The sequence below is a fragment of the Amaranthus tricolor genome, chromosome 4 (genome assembly GCF_026212465.1).
Source record: "Amaranthus tricolor cultivar Red isolate AtriRed21 chromosome 4, ASM2621246v1, whole genome shotgun sequence".
Taxonomy (NCBI): Eukaryota; Viridiplantae; Streptophyta; class Magnoliopsida; order Caryophyllales; family Amaranthaceae; genus Amaranthus; species Amaranthus tricolor.
In genome coordinates this window covers 4,370,272-4,383,219 of record NC_080050.1, presented here as the reverse complement: position 1 = coordinate 4,383,219, position 12,948 = coordinate 4,370,272, and the positions used below count along the sequence as shown (strand labels likewise).

General features: G+C 26.1%; 1 protein-coding gene across 1 annotated transcript; it reads left to right on the top strand.

The window, feature by feature from the left end:
• The first annotated feature begins 4,511 nt into the window (after nt 1-4,511).
• On the top strand, nt 4,512-12,803 carry LOC130810499 (NAC domain-containing protein 30). The gene is made up of 4 exons (XM_057676587.1): nt 4,512-4,729; nt 7,916-8,096; nt 9,368-9,639; nt 11,929-12,803. The coding sequence occupies exons 2-4, from the start codon at nt 7,934-7,936 to the stop codon at nt 12,499-12,501; spliced, it is 1,008 nt and encodes a 335-aa protein (XP_057532570.1). The 5' UTR covers nt 4,512-4,729; nt 7,916-7,933; the 3' UTR covers nt 12,502-12,803.
• The last annotated feature ends 145 nt before the right edge of the window (nt 12,804-12,948 follow it).

The window sequence follows — 12,948 nt, the reverse complement described above, 5'->3', positions numbered from 1 at the left end:
TTTAATGTTCTTTTTGTTCTTTATTCTTTAATTAAATGTTCTTTTCAAACAAAAAATGGATCAAAGAGGGGCCATTCAATTCATTAGTTTTATTATTTATTATTTTAGTCACCAACTTCTACTTCTTGTTTAAATATGGATGGGACTTTAAATTTTTATTATTTTTATTCTTTATTTTTTTTATAGAGCAGACCAAGAGAGTTGAAGAATAAATTGAGAATCAATCCAAAATATTTAGTTGGAAATTGATGTATTACTTGCTCAAATTGAAACAAAATTGATTCTCTTATAATATATATGGTATATTAATAAAATTTTGTTATAAGAGAAAATATTCTCTAATATGGTTTCATTTTGTTGATCTGTGAAAAATTTATAATATAATAGTACCATTATTTCATAATTTAGTTTAAATTATCATATATCAAATTTTACATTGTTTATAACATATATAACATGTAATATAAATATCATTAATAAAATTTAAAGTATTTTTTTATATTGTAAAGGAAGTGCCATTTTATTTTATTTTAATTTTTTTGATTATAAGGTAGGCTCAGATAAGAAATAGAGTTCGATTAGAATTAAATTCAAGAATTCTCTGAAAATTAATACTTCCTCTCTAACCGAGACAAAACATAATTTTAATCATTTTATTATTAAAGGGTGATATGCTATATTATCTTCAAATCTCAAAAACATTTAAAAGGAAAGTTTCACTCAAGTCTAACCGTAGAAGTGTAGAAGGGTTTACTAATTATATATAGTTATTGTCACTTTCAAGTATATTAAGGATGCTAATCGCTTACTATATTAGTAAATTGAAAAGAAACTTGGACGGTAAATTAAGAAAAAGTGTAATGATTAATCAAGGATTATTTATCAGTTTTATTTTGTCTCTATAACGTGGTGGACCCATTGATATATAAATTTGTGCTATTACACTTAATTTGACCGATAAATCAAGAAAAAAGAGATAAAAATAAATATTATAAAATAATAGAAAAAATATGTGAATGAAATTAAAAGATAAGTTAAATATATAATTGAAAATTAAAGAATGATCGATAAGAATCATGATAAAAATAAAAATAAAATTAATTTTGTGGGAAGGATTATAGAAAAAAAGTTTGAGTAAATTTTGTGGGTTAGAGGGAGTAGCTAGTTTGTTGGGTTGAAGGTTAAGCTATAGCCAAAGTTGTCAACCCCCACTTCAAGTCTACTAAAGCAAAACTACTCTTTATTGTACCTCTAAATTTACTATTGTTACATTTTATTAATTTGGTTGAGGGGACAAAGAGATTATAATTTGTGGGTCTAAAAACTAATGGATGAATAAATAAAAAAAGAAAAAATGGTGTTTTTTAAAAGAATAATAACACATAGATAAGAAGTTTCAATCTCCTCTGACACATATGATAAAGAAGAAATAATGAGAATAAACACAAAATTAAGGTTTACAAAAGTATAAGTCGATAAAAAATGAAAATCAAAGATGGTGAAACCATTCCCATCAAACAGAGCATCTAGAACTCTAAAGAGCTTATATTGTTAGGGTCCTTCGTTCCAACCTGATTAAAAAGGCGGTCAGCTAGATGAATTTTCTATTTTGAAACTTGATGGACTTCCTTTATCTGGCTTCAATTTGGGAATTTCTTACAAAGATCACATAAAAATTAATAATTTATATTGTTAATATAGGAACTGAAAATCGAATTTATGTGACAAAGTGAAAGAAAAATCTCCAATCACTTATTCAACCATAATTCTCATAAGTCGTAATCCAAATATTTAATGGTGATAAACATTGTAAATATATTATTAGTCGTATTTGTGATTTGTTATTTATTGATCATAATAACCTTAATACGATCAAATATATATGTAGTGGCCCACACGAACATTAGTGACGAAACCGGCCAGTTGACATTTTATTTAGAACATGTTAGTTGATATTTCATATTTCAACTTATTATGAATTTAACAAATATTAGGAGTATTATTGTATCGAACTGAAAAAAATAGACACTAAATTTTATTGTTTTATTTGCTTTATAATTTTTAAATTGAGACTTAAAAATAAAAAATAAAATTAAAAATAATTTTTGTTATAATATAAATTTAACAATTAAAAATTCTCATTTTAAAAATCTTATACAGTTTGATTAAAATATCAAAATCGCTTATATTTACATAATTAATGATAAATGTAAATATTGTGATATTCTACTTATTATATATCATAATAATAATGGCTATTGTATGCACTATCTTCCTAGTTGAGCAAAGATCAAATGATTTCCATTAATCAAACTAGTATCTAATTAACGGAAAGTGCGTTTGAACGCTATTGATGATGTGTCCTCAAAATTGCGGCGTTCATAAAATCATACTCCATATCTAGAACAAATTTTTTTTATTATTGCTTTTATATAATACCTTTTTTATATAATATTTAAGCCATTTCGACTTGACATAAATATTTAGAAAATCAATAGCTGATAGTAAATTACAATTATTATTTTTAAATAATGACAAAATATAAGATTCAATAAAATATAAAATATAAGTAAAATAGAGGTAAATAAAATAATTTATAAATTGCTATATGATACATTCAAATATATACCCAAATATCCAATAGTTTCGTTTTCTTTTGGCCACCCCCACCTTATAAACATGTTAGATGATATTCTTTTTGCATTGTAGCAAAATTTGCTACAATACTATAATTTGTTAATAAGGTGGGGGTGGCCAAGAGGAAAAAAAAAAAAAAAACTATTGGATATTAGTTACAATTTGCAAAAAATAGTTGATATCCAACATGACTAAATTGAAATGACAAAAATAGTAATCATTATAGCTGTTAATTATAATTTGTTTGAGAAAATTATATAGAAAATCATAAAATATTATTTTTGATCATGCATGGAACATTGTAAGAACGTAACGTTTTAAAAATAGTTATATGTACCACTAAATACTACTTAAACTATTACTTTGCCGAATAGTGATACCACTAACTATTATTTAAATTGTTACGCCAAACACGCTCAATGTCAAATTCTGGATGATTGAATAAGGAGAACAAGTCTAAAAGGGGTTTGTTTAAAGGTGCTGTAGAAATCTATTTCTTGTCGTTTTTTTGGAAAATTTATCATTTAATTAATTAAAATCCAAGCTGATTAATCTAATATGAAACAATCCATGACACAAAAGAGTAAGACAAAGGCAAAAATAGTACACCCAACTAATTCTTCATCATCATTATTTTCAGTGTATTCCGCCTATAAAAAACTATGATCCCGATCTAGAGTGAATAAAGGCGATAACCTATACGATAAAAAAAAATGTGACAAAAAAGCCCCTCAGCTCGAAAAAAAATACTTAAAAGGAAATATTCCTAAAAAAAAAAAGAATCGAATGAAGCTTAAATTGCAAATATGTATTACATGCCCAACTAATTATATACCCCAAATAATTAGCCTAACCTTTCGAAACAAAGAAGAGGACAAACCCAAAAAATAAGGGCAAAAAGAAGGTTTCATAACTTCTCTTGGACTCATATGAGGTAATGTTTGCACATAAAAGAAATGTACTAATCATTAGTTGCATGATGTGGACAGGCCAGGTAAGAATTCTGACATGTCCTCCACATGGCAAACGTTGGGATGTGACAAGTCAGCAAAGGGCGGCGCACCAAACAGACAAAAAAGAGTTGGAATTTACAGTAAATTTGTTAATAAGGTGGGGGTGGCCAAAAGAAGAACAAACTATTGGATAGTTTTAAAGTTTTAATTTTGTGTTAAACAGTTAAAATTTATTTCAAGGTTTGTGGTTAAGATAACATAGTACATTGATACTCATTGGGTAGAGTAAAATGATTTAGACACATGTAATACATTAGTTCTCGAGTTCGATCGCTTTTAGTGATCTTATATGGAGTATAAAATTTTCTGTATTAGTTGTTCTTTTAAATCTATCCGATTTGATATAATATAGAAAATAGAGTTCATATTAAAGAGATATATAGGAAATAGAGTTGTTCGAAAACTCGAATTAAAACATGATCTGCCCTAACTTGACTCAAAAATAAAATTTACTTCAAATAAAACTGAATTGACATAATACTTATGTAAACAAAAAAAATCAAAAACTATTCAACATCTGATCATAAATTCTCAAATGAGACGGTTTCATAGTGATGCTATCTCTATTGGGTTGGCTTATGTACATCTAATGCGATAAAGTGATCACTTACAATGTCAAAATGATCAATTAAAAAATAGACTAATTATATAGACACATCTTATAGTGAGACTATTTCATATGAGACGAGCTGATAAGGAAAAACATAGTGGTATTGCAACACCAAAATATTAGGGTTGGCGTAAAAAAGAGTTGGGAGTGCTGTCACACGCCGTCCAAATTATATGTAACTTTGAGCAATCTGCTAACCCCATGCGTAATTGAAAGCCTCTTTCTAACCTTCTTTTATTTTTTACCTTGATAGGCATAACCTCTTCTATATATATATACGTATAGTTTCCTACTCTTCTTTCCAAGGTTGTTTATGTCTTGCTATCTAGCTCTTTATTCATCAATTTGGTTTGCTCTTGATCATCAATCAATCATCACTCACTACATCAAACTAACAACATAGAGCTTGGAGGAGGACATACACACAAGATTATTATTGTTGAACAAGATCAATCAATTTCATTTTTTGGTTAGTATTATTCATTTTGTGATGTATATTATCATTTTGTGATCTATTATCATTTATAAGTTTTCATTTGGGCTTAGTTTTTAAGGAATCAATCTTAATCAAAATCTTAAATTGATAGTTGAGAGCTCCATATATGCTAAATACTCCATCAAGGTTATATGGATATATTATAATTAAGATGCATTAAAAATATGAATGGAAATACAATTAAAGATGGTTTTTTGAGTCATTTGATCATGATCCTCTTCATATAGAGATGATCTAAGTATTTTAATGAGTTGACATCTTAATATATGATTATATTACTTGATTTATTGAGAGAAGTATATATATATATATATATATATATATATATATATATATATATATATATATATATATATATATATATATATATATATATATATATATATATATGTATATATATATATATATATATGTATATATATATATGTATATATATATATATATATATATATATATATATATATATATATATATATATATATATATATATATATATATGTGTATATATATATATATATATGTGTATATATATATATATATATATATATATATATATATATATATATATATATATATATATATATATATATATATATATATATATATATATATATATATATATATATATATATATATATATTAAAGATAGTATATTACCATATATGGTATATGTAGGGATATTTAAGTTTTTATATAATTTATATACTTTGTCTCATAATTGAAAATTTTGTTATATAAGTTTTAATTCTCATTTACACAATTAGGTCTTTAAATGACAAAATAATCTTTTCAATCCATCACAAATTCAATAACCATGTTGACTTTAAAGAGCAACAAAAATTTTGGAGTAGACTTCATAATAGTAGTCTAATTATTTTGTAGTTGTACTAGCCAATAAAAGGTAGCATGTGTGGTTGAAAAACAATGCTAGCTAGTGACCTTCTTCTATTACCTTTCTTTCAAGCCCTTTGGAACTCTACCTATCTAGAATCCTTTTTAGTTTTTACCACCCCATCTCAAACTAAAGAAAAGAATTAGTGAAAAAAGAATCTATACTTTTCATAATAGTAACATATGACACAAGTTTATTTACATTTACAAGCTTTATATTTATACATAAGTATATAATATATTTTGAGGCCTCAACAATCAGCTTTAAGTTTTTGGTTGAGTTAGTTTATGACATAGAATCAGAAGCTAGCATGACAAAAGGTCACAGGTTCGAATCTTAACCACACCTCATTTAAGACACGTGTTACATCCACACTTATAGCCCAAAGAACTCTCGTATGAGGAGACGTGTTAGAGTATATAGCATATCCTAGGGTCTCAACCATCAGTTTGAGCTTTAGGTTGAGTTGATTTTATGACAAATGTATAGTCAAGATTTTGTTGAACTGGTTGAATTCTGTAATATTTTTCGATTTTATTATATGATGGAGTAAAAATCAATTTTAACTAAGAGGTTAACAAATCAAATGTTTAGCATTTTTGATTAAAATTTATGATCAAAATCTTTGTTCTTTCAAATTTTCAGTTAAGTTTTTGAGTTGGTTGAAATTTTGGTGCAATGCATGGTTCAAATAGATTACTAAAATCATGTATGACATTGACTTATATATACATATATACATAAAAAGTATATGTTTGAAAAATGATATTTAGTGGTGGGTAAGTGATGTAGAATTATATGAATATGGTTATGGAGCAAGATACAAAAAGCTAATGGTAGCTACTCAAAAAGTGTATAAGAATGTAGTGCACTCTACTCAAAAGACAACCCAACGTGCTTGCTTTAGTGCACCCTCCCAAAGTCAATGTTTTGGCCTCCTTTTTTTTTTACCTCTCATGTACAAAAATACTCTACTACTCATTGATTTTATATATTTAATTTTTAATTTGGGATTTTTGTAAAGATTTTTTTGGTGGGTCATAAATTAGTGTTGATTGGCTATGAACTAATTAGGTATAGGATCATAATAAATATGGACCATTAAAAGTGCTTAATTATTTACAATTAACTTTAGACCTAATTTTCATATGAGTTCATGATTAAAAATTTTCCATGCATGAGAAGAATTTCATGTATGAAATAGTTCATCCCACCTCCTAAGGTCAAGCATGTTTTCAAATTATATTATTTTTTTTATTTTTGTTTGTCCACTTAAAAAATTTTCAATTTAAGATAGAAAAATTTAAATAGGTTTTTGAGAGATAAATTAAAGATAAAATATATTCATGTAAAATTTAGTTAAATTCGTCTTAATATAGTTTTTTTATTATAAAAGTACAATTTTTTAAATTTTTTATAATGCACATTTAAGATATTAAAAGCTTTAAATTTGATTTAAAAAAACGTGTAAAAAGTAAAGATGATTTTATAAAACCAACATAAATATGAATGTTGGTTGCTTAATGTGAATTGATTAGATTCGGCGTCAAATTTCAAAGTGTGTGAATTATTATTTTTAATTGTAAAAATAATGTCTATAATTATGTTTTTTTTATTCCATTCATACTAATCAAGACTCTACTAGTTTAAAAGCCCAAATGCTTGATTTTTCTATATGTTTTTTTGTTTAGTCAACCTTATTTTAATTAGTTGCGATTAATTAATCGTATTGAATTTATTAATGTTATATTTTTACCATCTTCATGTAAGTTAATTCATTAGACCAAACATTCCCTAAATCCTCACTCTTCGTATCATAGATTATAAAAGAGTAACCTTTATAGTTATATTTGCATATTAATATTTTTTATATTGCAAATTATTTTTTTATTATATTATTTGACAATGAGTCTTATATAGAGCTGACCTTGAGATTTGAGAGGTCCAAGCTGAAGCATTAATTATGGGCTTCTAATTACTAAATATACTATTACTAAATATTTTTATTTTTTGAAAGGTCAAATATTAAAGCACCATTTTTTATTTTTTAAATTGGTTCAAGGGTTCAGGTTCCTCATGCCTCCTTATATGATCCATATATAGGATTATTTTACATATACTCCATAGTTCATGTTGATGCTTTTAATTATATTATTATATATTGCTCCAAAAAATATTGATTATGTTCATATTATTTTTGATGAACAATAATTTTATAGATCACATTATTATATCTTATGTATTTATACATTTAATAAATTTTACAGAAGAATATATAATTGGGAATGGATCAAATGGAATCATGTGTTCCACCGGGATTTAGATTTCATCCCACAGAAGAAGAATTAGTGGGGTTTTACTTGAAGAGAAAGGTCAACTCACTCAAATTTGATCTTGATGTCATCATTGACATTGATCTTTACAGGATGGAACCATGGGACATCCAAGGTATTATTCACTTCATTCATTTGATAATACACTAATTTTTTAAAAAAACTGAGGATTATATAGGACCACATAAAAATAGTGAATAAGGAAAAAATTAAAGACAAAATGTTGGGATGGTTTATTTCACATCGACAAATTAAAAATAATGTGCACACTTTATAAGTTAGTTGAGTCTTCTTCCCATTGACAAATTATTTTGGGATGGTATATATCTTTTTGGCTTATAAAGTGTGTGCACCTCATGTTTTCCGGTTAATATATTAGTATTTACAATAAAAACAACCTAATTTAGCACAAAATAAGAATAATATAATGACAATTGTGTAAATAGTAGAATTTCATAAGAGTTTAAATAACAGATAACGGTTACCAAATAAGAGAATATGATTATGACATGAATAGAAAGGAGTATATGTTATAACAATTTACTTAAATACTTATTATTTTTAGTAATTTTGCGTCAAGTATTTCTTGTGAATATATAATAAGACACTTAATAAAATAATTTCATTATTTAAATAATAATTATATGTTTAAGTGTAATAATAAATTACAATCATCTTTCTTTGTAACTAGAGGTTCTAATATTTTAAATTATTTATTCTACGACTTATTATTAAAGACTCGTATTAAATCCATTCTCATGCCATTCAAAACCTCAAAATCACTTAATACTGAGCAATTTAAAAAATTATGATACTTTTCTAACAAATATATTATTTTTAAACACTTAATATATACTACATTATTTAATATTAAGAGCTTTAATTTTTTAGACTTTTGTACAATCAAACATATTAAACATGCTTAAAACCTGTCCCGATTATTAATTTCAAGTATAGGCCTATACAATACAGGGCAAGTGTACTCGACGGAGATTTGAACAACCACTTTCTCTATCCCACTAATTAACATCATTTGTTATTTTAATTTCTCCTATTAATTTTATTTCTTTTCTATTTTTAAATATTAATCTACCACTTTATTTTAATATTATCTACATAGAACTCTCTTTTAATTTATCCACCTCATTTTTTTTTAATTAAAAAACACTTTATTTTTCTTTACGACTAACTCAGAGGGATGAATCAATATATTATATAGGGTGTAATGTATTAGCTTCATTTAAATCATCACGCCGTAACCTGATTGGCATGCATAATCATTTACAGTTTGACACTAAGGTAAAAAAAAAAAATAAAAAAAAATAAATAATGTTCGTACCACCACTTGACATAGTGTAATTTGGACTCTTTATTATTGTGGTGCAGATAAATGCAAGTTGGGATATAATGAACAAAGTGAATGGTACTTCTTCAGCCACAAAGACCGGAAATACCCTACCGGAACTCGTACGAACCGGGCTACGTCTGCCGGATTTTGGAAAGCCACCGGCCGAGATAAGGCGGTGTTTTCGAAAGATAAAATCATCGGGATGAGAAAGACACTAGTGTTTTATAGAGGTCGTGCTCCTAATGGTCGTAAAACTGATTGGATCATGCATGAATATCGTCTCCAAACAACTGAACATGCTCCTCCTCAGGCAAGTCTATCCGTAAAAATAAATGAATAAAACATTTATTATTAGTGAAAATTACTTAGAATAATCTAATATTTTATAATTTTTCTACAATAATTCCACTTATTAATTAACCATGAGTAATTTAACTTTAGGGGTATTTGCCTAGAGTAAACTTGGATAACCCGATGACCTATTATAATAGGTAATTCACCTAAAAAGTAAACTGAAAATTAATGTAAAATTAGAGAAAAAAATTAAAAATTTATATAAAAAATTCTGAATAATAAAAAAATAATAATTTTTTTCAACATTTTATTTTAATTTAACTTTTTTTTAAAAAAATAAAACTTGCTATAGCACGCCATCAGGTTATCGGGACTCTTCAAAGTTGGGATTATTTATGGTTAATTAATAGGTGAAATTATTATAGAAAAATCATAAAAAGATTGAATTATTTTAGAAAATTTTTCCTTATTGTTATATATGATCATATAATTAATATTTATACCTGGTATATATAAATTCATTAATTTTATTAGTGTTAAAAAAATATGGTTATAATGTAATTATAAAAAATGGACCAAAAACTTTTCTAGCTAGTTCTTTTCCTAAGCATGAATATCTTTTTGCATGCTAGTTGCTAAAGGTCCAAACTCAAGATTTGTAAAAATAAACTTTTGTTCAAAATTCAATCCATATTAGTTTATCACCAATGACTTCTAAATGATTTTCAATTATAAAATTCATGGCCATGGTTTAAATATTAATTATATTTGGAAATAAATCATTGATTATATTTTTTAAATTTGTTAAATATAACAGAAATTACATCTTCATTTGAGAATAAATACTAAAATAGATCTCACACTAAATTTCTTATTACTTAAACACTAAACAGGTTTCTAATTGAAATTCTTAAATACATACAATTTATCATTTGTGAATTCCACTAAATTAATTAATTAAAATGTTTCTGAATAAAAAACAATAAACGTAAACCTTATATTTTATAATTATGATACTCTCTCGTATTTGTTCCTTAAAGGTGTTCCCATTTATCACTTTAGGTAGTTCTAATTGTTGTTTTCCAAACAAATCGTTCTATTTATATCACTATTTTGGATATAATTAACCTTATTCATATTAATACTTACGGTCTCCACATATCTTTTACTAATTTCAAATTAATATTTTTATATTGCTTTAAGTCCCCATAGGTTTTCAGTTACATTTATTTAAATATTTTTTTTAATAATTGTGCGTCTTATATTTTTTTCAATAACTTTATTTTAAAAACTTTTTAATATTTATGATCTCCACTTTTTCTCCATTAATTTATTACTCAATGAAATAATACATCAATCATCTGACAAATTGATGATAAATTATAGGGAAATTCCACGTGGTAACCCCGAGGTTTTGGGTTTTCCATGTGGTAATCAAAACTTTTAAAAAATCCACGCAGTAACCCTGAGGTTTACCAAATTGTTCCAACGTGACCTTTTTGCACATAAAACGTTAGCAAACGTTAATTTCGAAGCTTTAAGGCTGCTGTACGTTTATCTATGCGACTTGCATTCTCAAATTCCATCAGTTTCAACCTTTTTCCCCAAAACATAAACTCTAATTCTATCATCATTTATCCAAATAAATTATATTTTTTCCCCCAAATTCAAATATAGTGCTTGTAATGGTGAGTTAAGTTTTATGTTTTGGGGGAAAAGATTGAAACCGATGGAATTTAAAATGGTGAGTCACATAAATAAGTGTACAACAGCTTTAAAGTTTCGCAATTAACATTTGCTAACGTTTTCTGTGTAAAAAGGTCATGATAGAACAATTTGGTAAACCTCAGGATTACCGCGTAGATTTTTTAAAAGTTTTGGTTACCACGTGAAAAACCCAAACCTAAGGATTACCACGTAGAATTTTCTAAAATTATATTTTCCTTAATCTCCTTGTACATTCCTAATGTGAAAAACTTGAAGGAACGTAAAAAAATACTATTTAACAAGCGTGCTAGAGCAAAATTACATATTAATTTTAAAAGTCCTATTTATTTTATAATTTTACACATATTCTTGGAGCCTACACACAATACTTACGTATATTAAGAAAAAAGTAATGTAACTCGTGTAAAGTATTTAGGCCGTCTATGCGATTGAACACCTTGCATAAGTTTAACACCACTTTTTTCGTTTATTAATATGTACATACATATGTAATGTTAAACCGTACTAAGTTAAAATTCTGACTTCACCTCTGTTTGGAGCCCATATTTAACAAAAATAAAATATAAAATTGTTGCAGGAAGAAGGATGGGTGGTATGTAGAGCATTCAAGAAACCAAGTCCAAATCACAAGCAAGGTTATGAAGCATGGAATCACCAAAACAATTACTATTACATTAGAAATAATACTATTTCTTCTCCATCTTCTGATCATAATCATCATCTCACTGATTCATTAAATCAACGGCTCACAAACTTCCAACACCCTCAACAATCCATGCACCACCCCACATACAATAATAACTTTGATCATCAAGAATTCATCTCTAGCTCATCCAACACCGTTGATCTTCTTGAAAATCACCTGATTACTGATCTTCCAAGATTAGATAGTCCATCACTTTCTACAAGCTTTGCAGCAAAAGATCATACTCTATATGATCATCATCATCAGATTCATTATCAAAATCATGATCATCATCATGATCATCATGAGATAATAAGCAGCAACAAATGGGAAATTTTGGATAGTTTTTTGGGTGATTCTTCATCACAAATTATGTCTGAAAATACAGCAAATTCTCATGATTATGAGATTGAAGTTCAGAATCAACTTGGAGGCTTCCTGGAAGAATGTTTTCCAAATTTATAGTAAAAATATTAAAATATAAATATTAAAAAAAATTAATACATATATTAATTAATGATCATAATATTTTTAAAGCTAGCACAGAAACTGTGGTGGCATGAATTATGTTTAGCTGAGTTTAAACATGCTAAACATAATTTATTAGGAATTTAATTACTTTGAATATTATTGTGTGTTTTTAACAAAATGAAATTAATTAAGCTTCTGTTAATTAATATGGAAGTTAATTCCTTTAAATATTTTATGGGTAATTTGGTGCAATTAATTTCACCAAGCCCTTTATTTTTCATAATGCTTTATCTCATGCATATGCCAATTGTAACATTTCTTTTTTTTGAATAATTGTTTTCTCATGTAAAGTTTATAGTGTTCGTTAATCAAATCCTAAGAATTTATCGAAGTTAATTTTTCTATGTATAATACTTTGTCAAATGTCTATTGTGATATACT